This window comes from Alexandromys fortis, unplaced genomic scaffold, assembly GCF_014885135.2.
Source record: "Alexandromys fortis isolate MF-2015 unplaced genomic scaffold, M_Fortis_MF-2015_v1.1 scaffold_1, whole genome shotgun sequence".
In the NCBI taxonomy this organism is placed as follows: Eukaryota; Metazoa; Chordata; class Mammalia; order Rodentia; family Cricetidae; genus Alexandromys; species Alexandromys fortis.
This window is the reverse complement of record NW_026067927.1, coordinates 26,501,703-26,523,647: the sequence shown is the minus strand read 5'-3', so window position 1 is coordinate 26,523,647 and position 21,945 is coordinate 26,501,703. Positions and strand designations below refer to the sequence as shown.

The following is a 21,945-nucleotide window of genomic DNA, read 5'->3' as shown; positions in this document are numbered from 1 at the left end:
CCTGGTAGGAGAAACCGAAGGTAGCTGATTTTCCAAGTGGTCTGCTTCGTGGTGCAGCTACTGTTTTATGAAGGTCAATCCTCTCTGAAAATGTTCTTTCTACTAGATAACAAAGTATTCAAACGAATTCTCATTAATCCTTAGAACTTCACTCTTGCCAGGCATTGCTGGCACACACCTTTAATCACAGCAGAGGCAGGCAGATCTCTGTGAGTTCAGGGCCAGCCTGGTCTACAAGAGCTAGTTCCAGGACAAGCTCCAAAGCTACAGAAAACCCCAGTCTCAAAAAAACAAAACAAGCAAACAAGAGAGAGAGAAAAAAAAGTCATCTGGAATGAGAAAATTCCTACCTTAAGTTAAAAAAAAAAAAAAAACAGAGAAGGCAAGCAAACAGATTTCTCCTTGTGTGTTCTTTGAAGGTGGGCTAGAACAATCTTTCTGAGGATTGAAAATATAATCCTCCTAATCTAGGCTGGCATTGGGTGAATGTCCAGCCACTACCTACACTCTGCCTCTAAATGGTCTGTACTCATGGTTCCAGGGCCATGAACATAGTCAGCTTCATCTGTACCTGTTTTTGACACATACATGGAATTATAAAGAAGGCTTCTTAACCAAAAACAGCTCAAGATAAGAGCAGACTACCCTCAAACCATATAGCTAAGCTTCACTAATTTGCACAGGGAGGTTAAAACCTAGAATTATCAGCTTCTGTTCTCTATTACCAACAGCAGCCACTTGATGGCAATCTTAACCTGCTCCCTTGGAAGTCTTCCATAAAAGGAGACCTTGGGAAGGCCAGTGGAACAGTCATGGGCTTCACAGTGAGTAACTAAGGGGCTGGAAAGGCATCTCCACTGGATTACAAGAGACAGACAGAGAAAAGTGATGGAGTATCGCTTTACAGTAAAGTATGCAGCTTTGTATGCAAATATTATTTTTAAAAACAAAATTTATTTTCAACAACATTTTTGTTCAATCCATATTTTCTTTCACATGGTATGTGTCTTAAACATCTCAGGACACAAGAAACTATACTAGAACTTTCTGTTTTGTGCTTCTTTGTTTTTGTTTACATGTGAAAAGCCAGATAACCTGAACTTATCCTAGTAACAAATTCACCTATCTCCTTCAAAACTGGGAAAAGTCTTAAAGATACTAGAAAGAAGAACAAAAAAGGGTAAAAGGAAGCACTAAAGGATGAGCAATGACATGAGAGATAATCAAAGAGGAAAGGAGACTAGGAAGGCTCATGGGCACAAGGAGAGATGAAGGGCAGCAGGATGGTTGGGAGAGGAGGGGAGTAAACACTAAAACTGTGTGAAAATACAATCAGATATTTGATAACTTGTATGCTTAATGATTTTTATTTACAAAAAGAAATTACTTTGAAAACAAGAGTTTTTTTATAAATTCTTATTGTGGGAATCTTATCTTTATGGAGGATTCATAAATTGTTTCTATTTATCTAAGTGGTAAATAAAATAAATAGGAGGCTAAACCCAGAAAGACAGGGTTTGAATTATGGCACTACCGGGCTCTAGTTGGATAACCAAACTGCTACTTCATTCTTAGGGTATAGTTTTCCCCCAGCCACAAAAGTTTGTTTTGATGACTGAATGAAAAAACCAAAGATTTCTAACACTCACTGTGAAATATGAAGATTAGTTTAGTTATTACAATTCCTGCCCACTGCAAGAGTCTAAAGAATGAAATCCAACTTACATTAAGTCTACTCAAAATTATTTTGCTGGCCAAAGGGCTTGCAGATCTGAGATGACATTTATAGGAGGCAAATGAAATTCAAATACAGCTAATAGCTCCCCTCTCTTACTGTGTAATTATGTGTACTCGTTATTTGCGTAGCATGTTATTATTTAAATGTCCCTAATTTTATCCCCAGCAGGCCAAGAGCCTTCAAGAATGGCCAAGGTCCCAGCCTCTGCAAGCTCTTTAGAAAACCTTTGTCATTTTATTGCATCAAGGGAAAGGGGCATTATCAACAGCATGAAGAATAAAAGGCTCAAAATCAGCAGATCTTAACGCTGCCTCAGCCCTCCGCCTAGTACAGCAAAGACCTTCAATGATGATGTCTAAGTCATGCATTCAATCCACAACATTGTTCAAAGTTATCCTGTACTTGCTTTAACAAGGCAAAAACTTTTAGTCCTTGTCACTTTGGTAGAACCAAAGCAAGACGGATAGTTGGTGTACGATCTCAGAAATTGTGGTTCAACCTGAAGATTCAAAAAGCAAAATAGCCAGCCACTAGCTCTCACCTCAACCACAGTCTGAAATGGTGAACCTGCCTCCAGGAATGAGTCTGTCAAACTGTCTTCTCCCATCTTATAATTGTCTCTTATGACTGGGATTAAAGGCATGCACATCCTTGTTTCTATGGCAAGTGAGAGTGGCTACTGGGATTAAAGGTGTGTGTTATCACTACCTGGTCTGTAAGGCTGACCGGTGGGACTGATTTACTCTCTGATCTTCAGGCAAGCTTTATTTATTTAAATACAATTGAAATGCCACTACATTTCCACTTTTTGTCTAAAATAAAAAAGACTATAACAAATATAAGAAAAACTACAGTACGTAAAATAATTATATGCAATATATACAGAAAATAAATACATCAACAATACCTAGTCCACTTGCACATGACAAATTCAGAGATAATAATCCATATATATTCTATCTTGATGAGTCCAAAGTCTTGTACCTAATTTACTTTCTCTCATAACCTGGATTACCAAACAAATCTAACTTTTGATATCTCTCAAGCTTACATCCTTTTACATTTCTTTAGTGAATTTCTTTTCTGAGTTTCATGAACCCAGGAGACAATAACTATAACTATCTGGTCTTCAAGTCCCTCAGAGACCCAAGAAGGAAATAATATTAACTGAGTAAAGGAGAAGTGCAAATAAACAACTTCCAAAAACTGTGAGTGATGCCAGAAACAGATGGCTGCCTGGACAGTCACCCAAGGTTCCTCTACAGGGCGGGGCATGCATCTTCAGTCTACAGGCCTATCATATCTGACAGACGTCCAAGGGAAGCAGGATATTTTATGTCCTGCTTGTCTAATTAGGACAGCATACTGTCAGGTGTCGAGGCAGGAACATTTTCTTGCCCAGTGGCTTACATTTATCACAAAGAAAGTAAGCTCCATATGGAGTTTCTTTGATGCCCATTATCTTCTCTGAAGTAGAATGGTGTTGCCAGGAGAATGGTGTCTCATTGTTCTAAAACAGGAACCTTAAAACATCTAAAATGCCATATTCCATAGATCTCTGAAGTGTATAAAGATACACTATCTATATAAAATATCTTTGACCATGAAAACATACCTATTGTAGCTACAAGTTTAATTTTACTAGATGATTAACTACTAACCTCTATTTCCTTACTATCCTAAACAGTTCATAAAAATTAAGGACAAGAAATTTGTATTGCATTACTAAATGAGATACATAGGTACAATTAATTATCTTGAACAAGAGTAGAAATATATGTACAGTATGTTTTTTAAAAATTAATCACAAATTTGTATCAATATGCAAAATTTGTAAACAATATACTAAAGTTCAATCAAATGTAAACATTTAAAACTAATCTTTTATCTATATCCTCCCTTTTTCTTTTCATAATAGATTCAATAATCTACCCTTGTCCCTATCAATGATATACTGATTCACTGAAAATCCAAAAACCACCCACATCACCTCTTGGAATGTGGGCATTGTATTCTTAAATTTACTTCCTGCTCTCTGGGGATGACACTATCTTTGGGGAATCCTGAAAAAATAATTTGGGTTAACTGTCAAGTCCTGGAGAGATACTTGTATCATTCAGTCTATGCATCATGGGAAAGTGCAGGGCTCGTCTCAAGTGCTGACTAGAATAGTCTGTGAGGCTGGGTCATCTCATCCAGCCACCTCGAAACTGTTCTGAGCAGTTTGTAGTCCAAAGCTGATCTCTAAAGGGTGCTATCATCTGAACAGTGTTGTATGAAACAGGTGGAATCGTTGTTGTGGGGCCCCATCTTCTTCCTGGAGACTTCAAAGATTGCTGTAGAAAAATATATTGTTCATTTATATCAAAATGAACGAAGTATGAATTTCAATGGGAATATACTGTAGTAGCACAGTGATGAAAATAGGTATAGGAAGAAGTAAAATCTTTGAAGGCAGAATTTTGATAACTTTAGTTTCTAGATTCTATCTTCCCTCTGTCCCACACCAGGTGGCTCTTGATAGAGACAGAAACTCTGAAATGTTCCCCCCCACACACAATGTGTTTTGATTCAGAGGATAGCCACTGTCCAACTCCAAAGCCAGCTTTAATTTTTAAGTGAGTCTTAACTATAAATATACTATGAAATAGGAAGATATGTATGTTTAGGTAATGAGATTTTACCCTCCAGAGGGTATTAGTACCATAAGTCAGATTTCTCTTAAACTTGGTGATTCTTTGTGAATGGCTACCTTTTCTTCTTTAGGCATATAGATGCCCAAGGTCTCTTTTCAAAGACGGGTGTTTTTGTGCAAAGCAGAACAGAGCCCTATCCCAAGTCTTAGGAGGTTTCCTTATAAATTGTAGCATTGTCATCTCTATGAATGAGCTGTCATTTCTCTTTCTCAAGACGTTTCTCTTTTTCAAACTAAATTTTTATTAATTTTGATGGTATCCATAGCTTTTCTTCTCCCGTGGAAACAAGGCTCCCGCATGCCAGCATGTCACTGATGTAGCAGAAGTTGTGTCTTTAGAGAAATTTGTCATTAGAGAAAAACTATGTCAATTACATCCCACTGTAAATGTGAAAATAGCATTGTTTTAAGTTTTTTAATTGACTTTTTCTAAAAAAAAAAATTCCTACAGCAGAAAACAATAGTCTGGAAATATCTCTGTTTAAAAATGACAAGAGGAAAGACTAAAGATGTTATACTCAACATAATAATTTCAAAGATTTCTTTTAACTTCATGTGTTCTGTGTTGCAAATTGTCTTCTGAAAGCAAGGTTACTTGAACTACATATAACTCCAATTCTGCTACTGTGAAATAAATGCCTATGTGGCTCAAAACATGTTCCACATGTGAATTCAAAAGTCAATTTTACTCAGCCTAAAGATGAGGTGTCAGAATGTTAAAGCATGTAATGGCAGAAGACCTCCAAGATATAAGGTATGCACACAGAAACAGAGGTGATAGGTGGATCCAGGAAACTCTGCCCTCCAGACACAAGATATAAATAAAGAACTAACAGATAATACATGCACAAGTTCTCAAGACATGCGAGGTCCCCTCACTGTAAGGAGAAGCAGACATTTTATCTACCCCCAAGTAAGAAGTTAACTGCAACTGATGTGGTGGGGGAGGGGACAATGTTTCCTCTATTGGAATACCATTGACTATTCCAGCCACACTTCAGGTAGGCCCCTTGCCCATAAGTAGTTGGTCAAAACAAAAACTGTCTCAATGGATTATTGTGAACTTGTATTTTCTTAAAATAAACTTTCCACCTCCCCTTCTCCCATAACCACCTGAGCCTTGAGGGGAAAGGTTTGATGAAAACATCCCATTTTTGGACTGAGTGCACATCCATACCTTTTAGCTTGGAGATATTTTGTCATTTCAAGCCTTTTTTTCTTATTGCCTTTTTTAACTTGCGGGGGGGTATTTGTTTGTTTGAAAACACAGGGAGAGTGAAAGAACAAAGTTGGAAGTGGGTAGGTAGGGAGAATCTGAAACTGAAAAAGGGAGAAAAAAAAATGACCAAAATATTTTTTTCAGTTAAAAAAAAAGAGTATAGGGGAAGAGAGGCCTACCTCTGGACATATGATGTCAGCTCCTGGTAAAGGGCCCTCTATAATGGGCAATCTTAAAATTTATGGCCACCATATACATTTTCATAATAATAAAAAGCAAAACAAAAAACCAAATGAGTGTACATATCTATACACGTGAGCAGGTGCCTACAAAAGTAAGAAGAGGGAGTGGGAGTCCTAGAGCTGGAGGTATGAGCAGCTGTGAAATGGAACCAAGCTTTAGTCCACTGACACAGGAATCTCTCCGCTGTCCACCAATTACAACCGTCGATTCCTTGCTACATCACCACACCCCCATTAACCTATTCCATGACCTCACAGGACCTAAGCGAGGAAGTGTTTCTATAGGTAGGCTGTGAGCAACAGCCTACTATGACAAGTGTTTTGGCTTAGATGTGCTATGGCCCCCCATAGGCTTTCTGAACATAGGTTCTCAACTGGTAATGGTGCTGTTTTGAAAGGTTGTGGAAGGAAGAGGATGGGCTTCTCTGGAGGAGGACACTGAGGTTCCATAGCCTGGCTATAATTCTTTTAACATTGTGTAATGAGAGGGGGCTGCTTGTTGGTTCCCAACTGCTTAGCCCCGAAATAATCACACAGAATATGTACTAATTAAATCACTGTTTGGTCCATTAGCTCTAGCTTCTTATTGGTTAACTCTTACATATAAGTTTAACCCATTTCTATTAATCTGTGTATCGCCATGTGGCTGTGGCTGACCAGTACTGGCATCTTTCTCTGGCGGCACCTCCATGGCTTCCCTCTGATCCTGCCTTTCTTCCTCATTCAGCCTAGCTTTCCCTGCCTATCTATGTTCTGCCTTGCTATAGGTCCAAAGTAGTTTCTTTATTCATTAATGGTAATCACAGCACACAGAGGAGACTCCAGCATCAACAATGTGGATGCAATGTGACCAGCTGCTTCATGTTCTTGCTGACATGCCTCCCCATCATAAGAGGCACTGTGAACTAAAATAAAGCCTTTCCGGTGCTCCTTTTGGAGCACTAGGCAAACATAAGGGAGCCACAGAGAAAGCACAGACAACATGCAATGAGAAGTCACTGTGTTCTCAACATAAAATTCCAGTGTCTTGAATCCTCCTCCATATGTGGTGTTGTATTCCTGTTAAGTTGAGGAAGGCGCACCCTCTCAAAGAGTTATTCCCATTGTGGGAATTCTGCTTTCTGGCTCGTCCCTATAAAATTGCCAATCTTTGCTAGCTAGCTAGCTTCAAAATTCTCCTGGAAAAAAAAAAAAAAAAAAAGAAGATTCTTTTTGTTTAAGGGGTGGGGTGCTGCTGAGATAGGTTCCTCGTTCTGTAGACCCAGGAAGTTCAAGGATTTAGAAAGACCCTGTAACAAAATAAGAAGCATAGAAAAGGGTTAGGGATACCACTCTGTGACAGAATATCTCCTAACGAGTGTGAGGCTACGGGTTTAATGCCTAGCACCAAAAGCAAGAAGAAAAGGAAGAGGAGGAGGAGGAGGAGGAGGAGGAGGAGGAGGAGGAGGAGGAGGAGGAGGAGGAGGAGGAGGCAAAAGCCCTGATGCAAGTGTCACAGGCCATTTCACGCTGCACTGCCTTATGTCATGGGCAGCCTTTTGTGGTGACTACTGCTATGATCCTAGCCACGGTGGATTCATATTTTCCAGAGTAAGGACCTGAAAATTATAAATGTTAGGTAGGAGAAACAGAGACAAGAAAGAAATACACGGACATAGGATGGTACCTCAAGGGCAACTCAGCAAATACTGAATGTTCTGAGTTCATGGATGTTTAATTTTACATGTACTATTATACCCCCAATACAAAAAGGGGAAGAAGGCAAAAGAATGCTTTAACATGATACAAAGGATAACTAGAACAGTTACTAGTTTTAATACGTTGAGACATCAAGCCATTAATTCATAAGAAAAGCATTCTGTTGTTAAAGCAGTGAACCCACCTAGACCACTTATCCTGAAGGCAGCTACTCCCTAGTTCAAAAGAAGAAGCAAAAGTATGCTTGAATTCTCTGATCCTTGGTCAGACCCAACACTATGTAACCACACCCTAGGTCAGGGTGCTGACACAGCTGAACAACCTCAAACCCTCAGACAAGGTGGAATAGGCTCACATTTTGAGGCCTCTACATGCAACCTGATAGAATAAATAAGAAATGAGATAGTGGCATATCCACAGGGACATCTTTGCAACACTATCTTTACAACAACTCAGGAAGTTGGCTGAGTCACGGGAAGGCTCTACAACTAAGAACACTAGCTGGACAAACCCAGACCAGATTTGATCCCCAGAACCCACAGGAGGTAGCAGGCATATACAACTCTATCAATCCTATAAGCAAGATAGGTGGCAGAGACAGAAACGGGCCAGAATATCTAGCCTGAAGTATGTGGCCCAGCAGCAACACACACAGAAGACCCTGCCTCAACAAGGCAGAAGATGACAACTGACTGATTCCCAAAAATTGTCCTCTGAATTCCACCGTACTAGATAATAGAAATACAGACAGGCAGACAGAACAGACCAGATGGGTGAACAGGTAAGACAGACCTGACATGGTGGTACCTAACTATTAACCCAGCACTTGTCAGTCAGAGGTATGAGGATCACAAGTCTGGGGTCTATGTAAGGGTAAAAGCAAAGTGCCCTGACAAAAACTTTTTTTTTTTACTATGCATATGGAAGTCGTCAGTCATATAACAGAAATGCCTTTTGTAACTGTCATTACAATATCTCAGTATTTTCACACTAATTTTCACAAAGTCTAAGCTAAATGTAGCCTGATGGCTGCAAGTACTGGGTGGAGATACAGGATTATCTTTAGTTTTTTGTCATTATCCAAATAATATCATTACTAATTCCTGGGGAACCTTCTAACTTCTTTTTCATAACACCTAATATTTCCATATTACAGTGAACTTCTGACGATGAACAAATAATAGCCCTATGGGACTGCCTGCTAACTCCTGCATAAGATAACATCCCTATTCACCAAAATAAAACAACCGCAACCAGTAGCTGCTGCTCCTCTACTCTTGCTCTGGAATCAAAGCTATCTTCATCAACACTCCATGCCCAAACACTCACAAACTGAACCAGGCAAAATACTATGTTACACTGTTAGAGTAATGCACCATGCCAAGTGTTCAGAAGGATTAGAGTTTACTGCACTACAAGTAAAGAATAGAAAATGGTTTCTACAGCTTATGTAATTTCTGCAAATGAGCAGTTCAAATATATGTTGGCTCAAATGAGCATTAAGGAAATCAGGAGAATATTATGTAGAACAAAACTGGCAGAGTTGAGGCCCAAGTGATGGCTCAGGGGTAAATAATGCTTATTATGGCTCCTCTGGAGGACCAGGATTCAATTCCTAGAATTCCTACAATCATCTCTAGCTCCAGTTCCAGGGAAGTACTGCCTGCTGTAGCCTCCTCAGGCACTTGGCACACCCATGGTATATGTGTATGTGTGTGTGTGTGTGTGTGTGTGTATATATATATATATATAAAACATGGGCAGGCAAAACAACCATACATAAAAAATAAAATTTTAAAAAATTGTATAGTTATTTTGGGGTAAGAAAATGCATATGTAAGACAGCAAACCAGGTAGGATTTGTGTCTTCCTTCAAGTCACCCTAACAAGGATTAGATCACCAGCTTCAAACAGCAAAACAAGTTAGGCATACAATGGAGTTCACAGAGGTGGTCTTAAAAAACCCTGCCATGACCCTATGAAAGCAAGTCAACAAACAGATCTACTCTGTAAGTAATAGGTCCAATAAGAAACCATAGAGGACTCCGTTTACAATTAAGGCAAAGAAGACTCATCTCGAACATGTGAAAGGCAAGGACCAACATCCAAGATTGTTCTCTGACTTCCGTATTTACACAAATATAATCATCATATAAAAACAAGGGAAATGAGGGGCTGTAGGGAGGCAGAGGAGATGAAAATTGGAAGCCACATATGAACTATTTATCACTTGGCACCTGGTATACTGCATGTGCTGATTCCCCTTGTGTCCAAAGCTAAACCTTTGAGACAAAAACAGGATCTCTTCCCGTGGCCCTTTCTTTGCTCTTGACCTCATACAAAGTATAACATACATACAGTAGGCTACGTAATATGCCACTGCTACAATAGACAATGAAATGTTTTGAAGTTTTAACGTTATTTCTTAAAAAAAAAAAATCCTACTGAATGACAGAGAAAGTAATAAACACGGGAGCCAGTTCTCTCCAGATTTTCATATCTATTAGTTAAACACAGGAAGAGGTTTGTTTTGAGACTAGAGATGCTAATCATTGTACACACAGTGCCTTGTAGCACAACTGTCAAGGCCTAGTCAACAAGGGCGCCAGCAGGGGGCTCACAAGACTAATGGCACATCACAAGGAGTAGAGGTTTTTAGGATATTTCTTATATGCAGAACACAGGGCTCCACATTTCAACAAGTTCATTAAAGGGTTCTGTACACATACTGTGTAGAAAGCCATGGAAGGAAGGGAGGGGAAGGGAAAGGAAGGGAAGGGAGAGAAAGGGAAGGAAAGGGAGAGAAAGGGAAGGGAAGGGAAAGGAGGGAGGGGACGGGAGGTAAATGCAATATAGGCTTCACATTCAGTTCATGATCTCCACAACAGACCAAGGCACCTTCCCAATTCCATTGTGTAGTACATAAAGGAACAATACAAGGTCCACAATACATATTCATATGGCCACAACTGCTTATCTGACAAAGAAGGCAAGAGAGAGACCATGCTCGGTTTCTACTGTGCACTCACCATTCACTGTTTTCAGGCTCCCAGCAATGCCTTCCCCATGCTGCCTTTTCTGTGCATTCTTAAATTCCTTCAGAGACAAATACAGGACTTTCCGGACCACTCTCTCTTCTGACCACGGGATCCCATCGCTGTCATCCTGTGGAAATGTAAAGAGGAGGGTCACCAAAAATAAAGCATACAAATTTTACAATAAAAGAAGTATTCCAACAGGACACACTTTTAATACTATTGGGAAACAGAGTTAGGTGTATCTCCATGAGTTTGAGGTCACCCGGACCTACCATAGCAGGAACCTAGCCATCCAGGGAGACACAGTAAGGTTGGTGTTTGTTTGTTTGTTTGCTTGCTTGTTTGTTTGTTTGTTTGGGGGGACGGGGGAGAAATGTCAAGTTCCTAACAAGTATTATGTGATTAAGTACTACAATGTACAGTAGCAATACATTCCTTCTTCACAAATCAAGCTAATCATCCAATGAAAAAATGCAAATCTCCTTACTTCCTCATGCACCTAACACTATTAATGCTGAAGCTGCATGACCCCAGCAAAAACCAAAACTTGCTGTGGGGCAATGGTTGTATCCTGTCAATTGTATTTTAATAAAACACTGATTGGTCAGTAGCTAGACAGGTAGTATAGGTGGGACAACCAGACAGGAAGTAGAGGCGGAAAATGAGAACAGTATTCTGGGAAGAGGAAAGCTTGGTCTGCAGTCCTGACCCTGCCACAGAGCAAGCAAGATGTAACTGCCTTACAGAAAAAGGTACCAAGCCATGTGACTATCATAGACAAGAATAATTAAGAGTTAATAAGAAGCCTGAGCTAATGAGCCAACCAGTTTATAGTTAATGTAGACCTCTGTGTGGTTTCTTTGGGACTTAACAACTGCGGGATCCGGGAGGACAGAAAACTCAGTCAACATATAAACTACAGTACATGTGTATACATTACATTACATATGTGGTTCTCTTTTGGTAAGTGGATTGGACACTGTGCATTTTAAGTAATAAAGAAGAGAATGTGAGAAAAGGGAGCTACTGAGGGGTGGTTAGGACACAGCCCTAGGTTTGATCACGGAGCATGTGAAGTTAGTGATACCATGTGGAAACTAGGAAGAGATGCCTGTTGAGAAACCAGGAAGATTTTGTTTTCAGAAAGACTCTGCTAGCTGAGAACATTCAGAGGTGCTCTGCTATCCTCTGGACCTGTGCACTTTGCTAGTGAACAATCGCACACCTACTTCTTCCACACCTACTTTTCAGACACTTTGGATGACTTCTCTATGAACAAAGAAAATGAAGTCTAGGTAAAAGCAGCATTAGAATACTCATGTTTACTTGTTCTTTCTGCTGGAGAAGCACAATAGCTCAGAACCGACATCCAGGGCATAAGGGCTGTACAAAAGACTTGTTTTTTTTTTTTTTTTAATTCCCATTACAAATAAACAATGTAAAATCTCCATGGGCTTGTCCCACTCTTAAATTTCTAAACTCTACATAAATACAAACTAGTTCACAGAAAGAAATCCAACCACATAAAGATTATAAGCCCTACAAAAGGCTGCACGTTTGTTAAGATTCAAGGATTTCCTAGAGCAGTAGTGACCCTTTAATAAAGTTTCTCACATTGTGGTGACCCCCAAGCATAAAAATGTTGCTACTTCATAACTAATTTTGCTACTATTGTGAATCATAATATAAATATCTGTGTTTTCCAATAATCTTAGGCAACTCCCATGGTAGGGTTGCTTGATGCCCCGTAAAAGGGGTTCTGACCCATGAATAGGTTGAGAACTACTGTCCTAGATAAAGTCCAAGGAAGAAAGCAAGATACAATTTCCCCCTTGCCCTGCTAGACTTCCCTTATGCCTGCAGACCTGCGAAAATGGCATTTCTTTTAGAGGACAGCAGCACATCCTGAGCTCTGTGTGGCCTTACACATACCAGGGTGGGATTTGGGGTTTGACAGGAAAGCCAAGAAAGCCAAGAAACTGTATCAGCCTAACCTGAATAACATGAGCAAACTTCTAAAACTCTAATGGGAGGAAGGTCACCAGGAACCTTCAAATTCATGATTAGAACCAGAAACATAAAGGTTTTTAACCAGACTCCATTTCTGGAATTCAAATAATCAATGTGGCAGATAATGCGGATAAACAATATATGAGTAAAATGGGGCTGAATTAAATTTTTATGGCAATTCTCCTGAGTTTGCAAATGCAAGCTCCCCTAGCAGATTACCTTCAACCAAATGATAGTGCTCACTCCTGGCAGGAGATGGGCTAGAACCCACCTCTTAAGCAACCAGGACGTATTTATTAAAGCTGTCAGGCTTCAGAATTCTCTTCACTACCATCACATTCTCACTTTTTCATCTGGATCTCCAGAACAAACAATGACTGTTATTTCCTCCATCAACAGTTTATAAATCATAAAACCCCAAGTAGCTCTGGGTATGAAATGCCCATGCAGATTTGCTGCATTCTGCAAAGATTAGAGCCCTCATCCTGACTCAGACTCTAGATGAGAGAATTTACCACTCCAACTGAGGTCTATTTAAAATATAAACCGAGTTATTGACACCAGCACCGTGATTACACCAATAAGTGATGGGGGAAGAGTCTTCTGTTTTGAGTTGTTTTCATTGGTTAAATAAAGAAACTGCCTTGGCCCTTTAATAGGACAGAAAATTAGGTAGGCGGAGTAGACTGAACAGAATTCTTGGAGAAAGAAAGCCGAGTCAGTCAGTCACCATGATTCTCCCACTCCAGACAGACGCAGGTTAAGATCTTTCCTGGTAAGCCACCTTGTGGTGTTACACAGATTATTAGAAATGGGTTAGATCAATATGTAAGAGCTAGCCAATAAAAGGCTGGAACTAATGGGCCAGGCAGTGTTTAAAAGAATACAATTTCCGTGTAATTATTTCGGGTATAAAGCTAGCAGTGCGGGCAGCCGGGTGGCAGAACGCAGCCAGCCGTTCATCACTACAAATAAGTACTCTAAATATAGGAGAAGCAACCTATGAAAACATACATTATACAGTTTCAAACACTAGACAATAAAATTCACACACATGCGCACCTGTTGCTTTAGAATCCACAAGGCTGGTGAAGACATGCCACTGCAATAACATGACTGTGGATGCAAAATATCCAGCATCAAACTCCCTTTCACAGCTGCAGAGCAGTGGATACCCCACTGCTCCCTATTAATACAGGGTACACAGAGGCAAGCCTCAGGACCCACAAGCTGTCCATGTAGGGTAAATCCTAGTCAGTCTCTCAGAGGTCACAAAGCATTAATGGACAGCGGTCTTAGAGAGGAGCACAAAAACTCACAAATCCTTCTAATCACTCTTTGTCTCACTCATACCTTCTTTTTAGTTACCTAATATGCCATGAGTTGCCTTTAAAATTTGACACCAAGGATGAAATATACACTTCAGAATGTGAATTCCATGCCAGGGCAGGACTAAGAGCGTACTAACCTACAGCACAGTAACACTGTAGGATCTCCTGGTGCCTGCAGTTAAATCCTCCATGGAAGGAGGTGCAATTGAAGCATATTTTATCACAAAACAAAGGAAGAGTTCCAAGAAGTATCACATTTATCTTTTGAGGAACCACATAATTATTTGTACCAGTCTCCCCACATTGACAAAGAAAAGGGGGAAAAAAAGGAAAAGAGAAAGGGGGGAAGGAGAGGGAGGGAGGGAGGGAGGGAGGGAGGGAGGGAGGGAGGGAGGGAGGGAGGGAGGGAGGGAGGGAGGCACATTTGTCTGCTGACAGTGGTGGGGCACACCTTTTAATCCCAGCACTCAGGAGGCAGATCTCTTCGAGTTGGAAGCCAGCCTGGACTACAGAGATCCAGGAGAATTAGGGCTATTACACAGAAACACCCTGTCTTTAAAAAAACGAGAACAAAAACTTACTAACACTCCAAACAAAAAAACTTTCTAAGATGAAAATATGGGTATACAAGAATACAAACCAAGGTTTTCTCTGACCATGGTAAAAAAGAAAAAAAAAAAAAAAATCACTCAATCAAAACAAAACAAAAGCCCTGGATAATGGTTTGGTGGTTGTTCCTGCTGCTGCTTTCCAATGACAGCTAACTCCTCAATAAAAGGGGCTACCCATATGATGACTTCAGCTTGCAGAGCAGGTACCTCCTTGGAGACTCAGGGAAAGATTATGGAAAGTGGTACTGTCTGAACTGACAGCAAGGTGTACTGATTACTCACTGGTAGCCAGGCAGCCCTCAACATTTACCTACACTTAGTGATTGTGACTTCTCTGCTCAGCTGTCCATGAACCTAGTAAGACTTGCTCTGGAGGTGGTGGTGCAACAAAAGTGAATGGGAAGGACAACACTGGAAAGACATGATGGCCATTTTCTTCTCCTTGAGTAAAGCAATCAGAAACCTCTTGATTGTCTGACGCCTGTAGCTAAATCATTCTACACAAGACAACACCAGCCTGTTCCAACTAAAATAATTTGAAAACAATGAAAGAATGAAACAATAAAAACAGATGAAGAGAGGAATTTATCTGTCACTAAACAAAAGTGGGCATGAGAAGCACTGCAAAGAGAAAGGCTGAAAGGCGTACTTTTTCAGCCTGGGGTATGATCATTTCCTTCCTCGGGGTCCTCTCAGATCAACTCAATGCTAAAAACTTTTATGTTTTATCTAAAACAGAGAAAAGCTGGTCAAATAATTCACACCCAGAAATACAATAAGAAGGCAGGAAACATCCTAAGAAAGATGACATACATTCTAAAATTGATTCTAAAATGAAAACAAGTCAAGCAAAGTTCCTCCAGACATGTTTCCTGGGTTAAGGAAACTACTCTGAAAACAGTGATTCAAGGAGTTTTACTTCTCTCAAACTCTTATTTAAAAAATGTGTGCCTATATGTGATTACTGTCTTTTTTAAAGCTACAGTCGAAATTGGATTATGAACTTCTCCTGAAAACCGATTTATTACATAATACAACTCTGACAGCCAGAATCTCAGGCCACCAACTGAGCTTTTATAAAAATCTGCTGGGTAGCTGCCAAGTCTGCTCTTTTGCGCCTGGGATGTCAGACTTTCGGTGTCCTGAAGGCAGTAAGCAGCCTGGCAGGAAGATACCCACGTTTGCCCAGACAGAGTACACTCAGAGCAGAGCAGACAGGGCTAATACCTCCCACGCCTCTATTCATGCCATATTCAAAAACACCTGATCTACAGCAGGATTATATCCAAGAATCAACAGAAATCTAAGCTTCAGTTATCTTTCCTAGAAGGAATAAAGAGGGTTAAAGATGAAATAAATTTTATTTCTGTGTTCAAAAAAGAAAACCAGGAAAGGTGTGGTAGTGTTTGTCTGCAACCTCAGCAGGTAAAAGGTAATAAGTAGGAATAGATCCCAAATCCCTCGAACAGCATTTCCTAAATTGTACTACCTAGTAAGGTCACCATCAGTCTTAGTGATGAATCAAAGAGCTTATCAAGTCACACTGGCCACATTTCAAGCATTCATACCAAATAAAAATGACAACTCAGCTATAAAAAGTTCCATCACAGAATAAAGTTCTACTGGACAACACTGTGCATGACACTGGCTATAGTTTCAATTGACTTTATGTGCTATTTGATAATGTATTTTATTATATTATACTATGTGCCCATACACAGAACCATCCTGTCCGTGACTCCAACCCCGCCTGCTTCGTCTGGCCTTTCTAGCAATCCGGGAAGCTATATAGCATTCTGAAGATGATGTACAGATAGATGCTCCCGAACCTATCACAGAATTATGATCCGTGTTAAACCTGTTTCAAGTTGAAGACACTGGGAATTAGAAAATGCATTGAAGTATACATGCTTCCGGTGTTGTTTACCTACATATGTTTAAAGATTTTCCTTTTATTATTAGCTTATTTGTGACACACTTGCTGTGTCTCCCTCAATCTACTTTAATAGGTAGGTGTTGGGGGAGGGGAGGTTCTTTTTCAAACCATAAACTTAGGTAGTAGTCTGGTTGGTTGGCAGCAAGTATCTCTACCCACTGAGCAGTCTCACGACCTATAAAACCTTTTATTAAAATGAATTCAAATCTCTTAGTTTAAAAAGCAAAATAAAATCACTTACTCTTCTAAAGAAGTCTCCAGACATTCCCCTCACCCCCCTCCAAAAAAAAAAAAAAAAGGATTAAAAGCTAGTCCAGCAGTGAGTGGTGGAGCACACCTTTAATCCCAGTACTTGGGAAGGAGAGACCAGCCTGGTCTACAGAGTTCCAGGACAGCCAAGACTACACAGAGAAAAACCCTGTCTCTGGGGAAGAAGAAAAAGAAAAGAAAACAGTTAGGGGCCTATCCATAAATACAAGTAGCACTGCTGTTAGTTTCCTCTACAGTCACCTGCTAGAAACTACAGCGTACATCCACTGACAGTTTTCAGTGCTTGGTTTGATTGGGGGGGGTATATTGAAATGGATTTTTTAAAGGACAGTAATAATGAAATTCATACTAAATCTGTTGTATTGAAAGAAAAGTTTTTTTAAATATCTTTACACATCTCCCCTCTTGGATCCTCCTCAGAACTTTGCCTTTTTTTTTTTTTTTTTTTTTTTTTGTTTACAGTGGAGGAGGGTGTTGGAAAGAAGGAAGAAGGTCTCAGTATATACACAAATATATTCATGCCAGGCTAGCCTTTAACTCATGATCCGCCTGCTTCCATGGCTCCTGGCATGTGGCCCAAATGCTAGGACATAAACCCCTAACCTTAACTGCAAACTCTCATGCTATAAATGTCTGCCTATAGATGCAATTACTGAACTTTGTTCTGGATGGTCTCAAGAGGTGTTCATGAAAGGATTCCTTGATGAAGAAATACACAGAACTCACAATGGTAAGAACAACACTGGGAGGTCTCTCTCTACAGATGACCTTTCACTGTGTACTGAGCACAAAGGTTTGGAGTGCACATGAAGGGAAATCACAAATGCAGTTTGTGTTCAAGCTCTGTCCTTACAAGCAACGCTTTAACACAGATTAAAACACGGTCTCTCTGCACAGCCATGGCTGTCCAGGAACTCAATATATTTACCAGAGATCCTCCTGATTCTGCTAAGATCAAAGGCATGCACCAACAAACCCAAGTACAAGTAAGAATTTTAAATATAAAACCATAAAACAAGTTGATTTCTTTTTTCTCCTGTAATTCATCAGAAAAAAATGTGCACATTAACACAAAAATAATAATAAATTTCTCCCCAAAGCCAATCTTTAGCTGTGATTTTTAGGATAGGAAAATTATTATTATTATTATTATTATTATTATTATTATTCTGAAGATGTAGAGAAACTCATCATTCTACACAGTGTCATCACAAAAATTACTGTGGGAAAGTGTGGGTACCTCAGGAGAAAAACATGGAATTCATGACTTTTATTCTTACATACTTAAACAAAGCATGCAGAAACTGGCCAGGCAATGGTGGCACAGTTTAATCCCAGCACTTGGGAGGCAGAGGCAGAGGCGGGCGGATTTCTGTGAGTTCGAGGCCAGCCTGGTCTACAGAGCTAGTTCCAGGACAGGCTTCAAAGCTACAGAGAAACCCTGTTTTGGAAAACACAAGTCTTGGAAGCATTATTAACAACAGCAAAAAGATGCTGATTTTGAAGCCACCCTGGACTACATAGTTAAATACTGTAATAAATATTAGAAAAATCAATAAATAGCTCAAATGCCCATTCACTGATACGGAGACAACTAAAATATGGTATAGGAATTTAAAAAAAAGTACATTCATCTATAAAAAGAAGTCTACTATAGAATTTTTCATCAGGGAAAAGAGCACTGGCTGCACTTCCAGAGTACCCAGGTTCAATTCCCAGCACCCACAAGCACCTCACAGCAAAGAATGAATTGCATGTTAATATATTAATCTGAGTTCAAGAAATAAGACTTCAGGAGGAAGGGGAGAAATAAATGTGCAAAGAAGACTACAGCGTACATAAAACAATATCTGCCCGTCCCTCGTACAAGTTACTGGGAGAAGAGTGCTACTTACTGTGTACATGTGGAAGATGGCATTTTTTTTTTTAAAGAAAACAAAGTAACTAGGAAAACCAGTATCTACTTAAGACATTTCACATTCTCTGGTTTAGTGCAATGCTTTTCTTTAGAAAAAAAAAAAAAAAGAAGATATGTTCATTTTAAAGCATGCCAAAGCTAATTCCAGAGTATCTGAAGCTTTCTTCTGCAGGCACAGGCAAGAAACCCAAACACACAAAATAAAACTCAGCATCTTCAAGCATGCCAAAACTAAGTTGGTTCTCTCCTCGATTAACCATTTTCCAAAGTTAAAAAAAGAAAAAAGAAATCACGATTAAATCCCCCCAAAAAAGTTTTCATCTATATTTTCACCCTAGACAGCTTAAATAACTCAAGCCAGATCCACTAAAGTATAACTGCTGTTTTTTATAATTGTTTATTAATCTTACTGTTCTTGATAAGTCAAACTTCATAATAAGCACTTACATAATAAAGTATGTGCTTACGTGGAAAATGAGACTTCAGAGGTAAGTGGTTCTGGGTATCTATGGGAGACTGTGGAGTGAGCATCTGCTGAGATGCTGTGAAAAGGAGAGCCAAGAATTTAGGATGTGATTAGAGAGAGGGAGTCTAGAGAGGCTTGAAGAAGTACCAGGGCAAATAAATCAAGGTGTCTCTTTTCTTACTGACTGAAGCAACCACAGGTGCCAAAACATCCCATTTAAAAAACTGCATTAAGGGACCACACAGCAAGTGTTCAGAAGCCTAAGATAGCTTCCCAGCTGAGCCCAAAAGTTATGCAGGGAAGGGGGTGTGTGATGAAGGTGTGCACACCAATTGTATTAATGGGGAATAAGACTTGACCACAAGCTAATAGCTCTGAATGAGAGACCAGGACAAAAATGCTTAGAATTGCTAACAACAGAAGGCTACACATCACACATACAACTAAATTTATACATGCAAATTCATTTCACATAAGCCTGGGATCTAGAAAGAATAAATGATAGTCAGATGTTCCTGAGAAAGAGCTAACAACAACCCAGGCTTCCTGTTTCATTAGTCCAATCCTTCCGACAGAATTCTGCCACTTGGTAGAAAGAGGGTGTTAAAGTAACTATGGTTAGGAGCAAAGCAGACAAATCCTGATTAAGTCATTCACCTTTTAGAAAATGTCTGGTTTTGACTAAGAAACATCTTTCCTCAGACCTTACTGCTTTCCATAAACGTGCTGAGGTGAGCTCTGTTTTCTTCATTATTGATGAGAACAGAAAATACTCAAAATTTTGCTCAGAAAACATGCTGCATGAATTAAACAAATAGCCAGACTAAGACTAGCCCTTTCTCTTGTGGATAATGGGACTGACTCCCCAGCAGAGTCACCCTGCTGGCACAACAAAGCACTAGCCTGAGGCAGTCTCAGTGGCTCTACAGTCTCTTACTCCCTTCCTGATGTACAGGGTCCTTTTTTTCTTCAGCATTTCCTCAGGAGGTCTTCCAAGAGCCAAAATTCAAAGCTCTTTTGCCAATACTGTAATTATCAAGCTGCCAATGCCAAACCCAGGCCCACTTCTAAAACAGTAGTCTTTAATTTGTCCTCCACCTCCAGACTGTACAACCCTTGAAATAGACATGGGACTTTTCAAACATGGAAATAGAAACCATTCTTCCGGCTAACCCAATTAGGCCCACTTCTCTCACTAGAACATAAACTAGAACAGAGAGTGTGACTGTGGTAGTAAATGCAAAATACTAAAGATGTACCTGCCAGAGTTCCATCCTCAGATCAGACACTTTTCTTTAGCAACTCCTATCAAAAAACAAAGTCCCATCTGCAAATCGAAGAGACCTAAACAGGAATTACATCCTTCAGAGATGCTCACTAACATCCTCTACTAGATAGAAAACGTATCTCTAAGAAATTGATATAAATTGAAAGGTCAAAGGTCATGAACGTTATGCTGTGGTTTAAGGAGTCTCACTAGAAATGTTTAATGCCTAAGGCACACACCAATTAACTTAAAATTCTACTTCAGTCCAAATGCAGTCTTCATGGCTTTAATTAACCAGTGTTTGCCTCAGAGTACACTACAAAATACATTTAAGAATACTCAAGGGGGGCTGGAGAGATGGCTCAGTGGTTAAGAGCATTGCCTGCTCTTCCAAAGGTCCTGAGTTCAATTCCCGGCAACCACATGGTGGCTCACAACCATCTGTAATGAGGTCTGGTGCCCTCTTCTGGCCTGCAGGCATACATGTAGAAAGAATATTGTATACATAATAAATAAATAAATATTTAAAAAAAAAAAGAATACTCAAGGGCTGAAGAAATGGGTCAGTCATCCAAGCATGAGGACCTGCGTCAGGATCCCCAAGCCTCACATAAAAAGCTGACCACCAGACTGTAACTTAGCAAGAAAGGTGCTGGAGACTTGAGGGTCGCTGGGGCTTGCTATTCACCTACTCTAGTTACACTGCTGAGCTCCAGGTTCAATGAGGCCCTTTCTCAAATATAAAAGGGAGCAGGCAGAGGCAGGTGCTCTGTGAGGCCATTGTGGCCTACAAAGGGAGTTCCAGAACAATCCGGGCTAAAAGAGAGACTCGGGGGATTGAGGAGGGGGTAGGGGGGAGGAGAATGGACCTGAAAGGGCAGGTAAAGCTGACTCAGAAGCTAAAAGCATGTCTTGCAGAAGACCTATGTATTGTTCACCCACTCCCACTCCAATATACGCATGAAAGTATACATAATTAAATGAAGTGGAAAGTGTCAGAGGAAAACACCTCATGTTGAGCTCTAGACTCTATTTTATGATTGTCTTAACATCCCTCCACAGCTAAACCCCAGCAGCAAAGCCACCTCCCCACACTCTGGTTCTTTCCTACTGTTACTATGTCACCTGGATTCCTTGCTGCCACTGGACTTTTAATGCTAATGATCCCAATGGAGAATTAAAGATAACTTGGAGGGCTGGAGAGATGGCTCAGTGGTTAAGAGCATTGCCTGCTCTTCCAAAGGTCCTGAGTTCAATTCCCAGCAACCACGTGGTGGCTCACAACCATCTGTAATGAGGTCTGGTGCCCTCTTCTGGCCTGGAGACATACACACAGACAAAATATTGTATACATAACAAATAAATAAATAAATATTAAAAAAGATAACTTGGAGGTTCACATTTTCATACTTAGCAAACCAAGAGCAACCCTCTGTCTTTTCAAGTATAACTGAAGAAAAGGGTGAGAAAAATTCCAAGTTAATGGCCAAGTATTAAATTAAGTGT

At 40.0% G+C, this 21,945-nt stretch overlaps 1 protein-coding gene across 8 annotated transcripts in view; it reads right to left on the bottom strand.

Moving 5' to 3' along the window:
* Jarid2 (jumonji and AT-rich interaction domain containing 2) overlaps window positions 1–21,945 on the bottom strand; it is a 439,139-nt gene that overhangs the window by 90,924 nt on the left and 326,270 nt on the right. For all 8 annotated transcript variants that reach the window (XM_050143916.1, XM_050143911.1, XM_050143915.1 and 5 more), the window contains one exon: window positions 10,622–10,757. In XM_050143916.1, coding sequence (XP_049999873.1) covers window positions 10,622–10,757 — 136 coding nt within the window. The remainder of the gene's footprint in view (window positions 1–10,621; window positions 10,758–21,945) is intronic.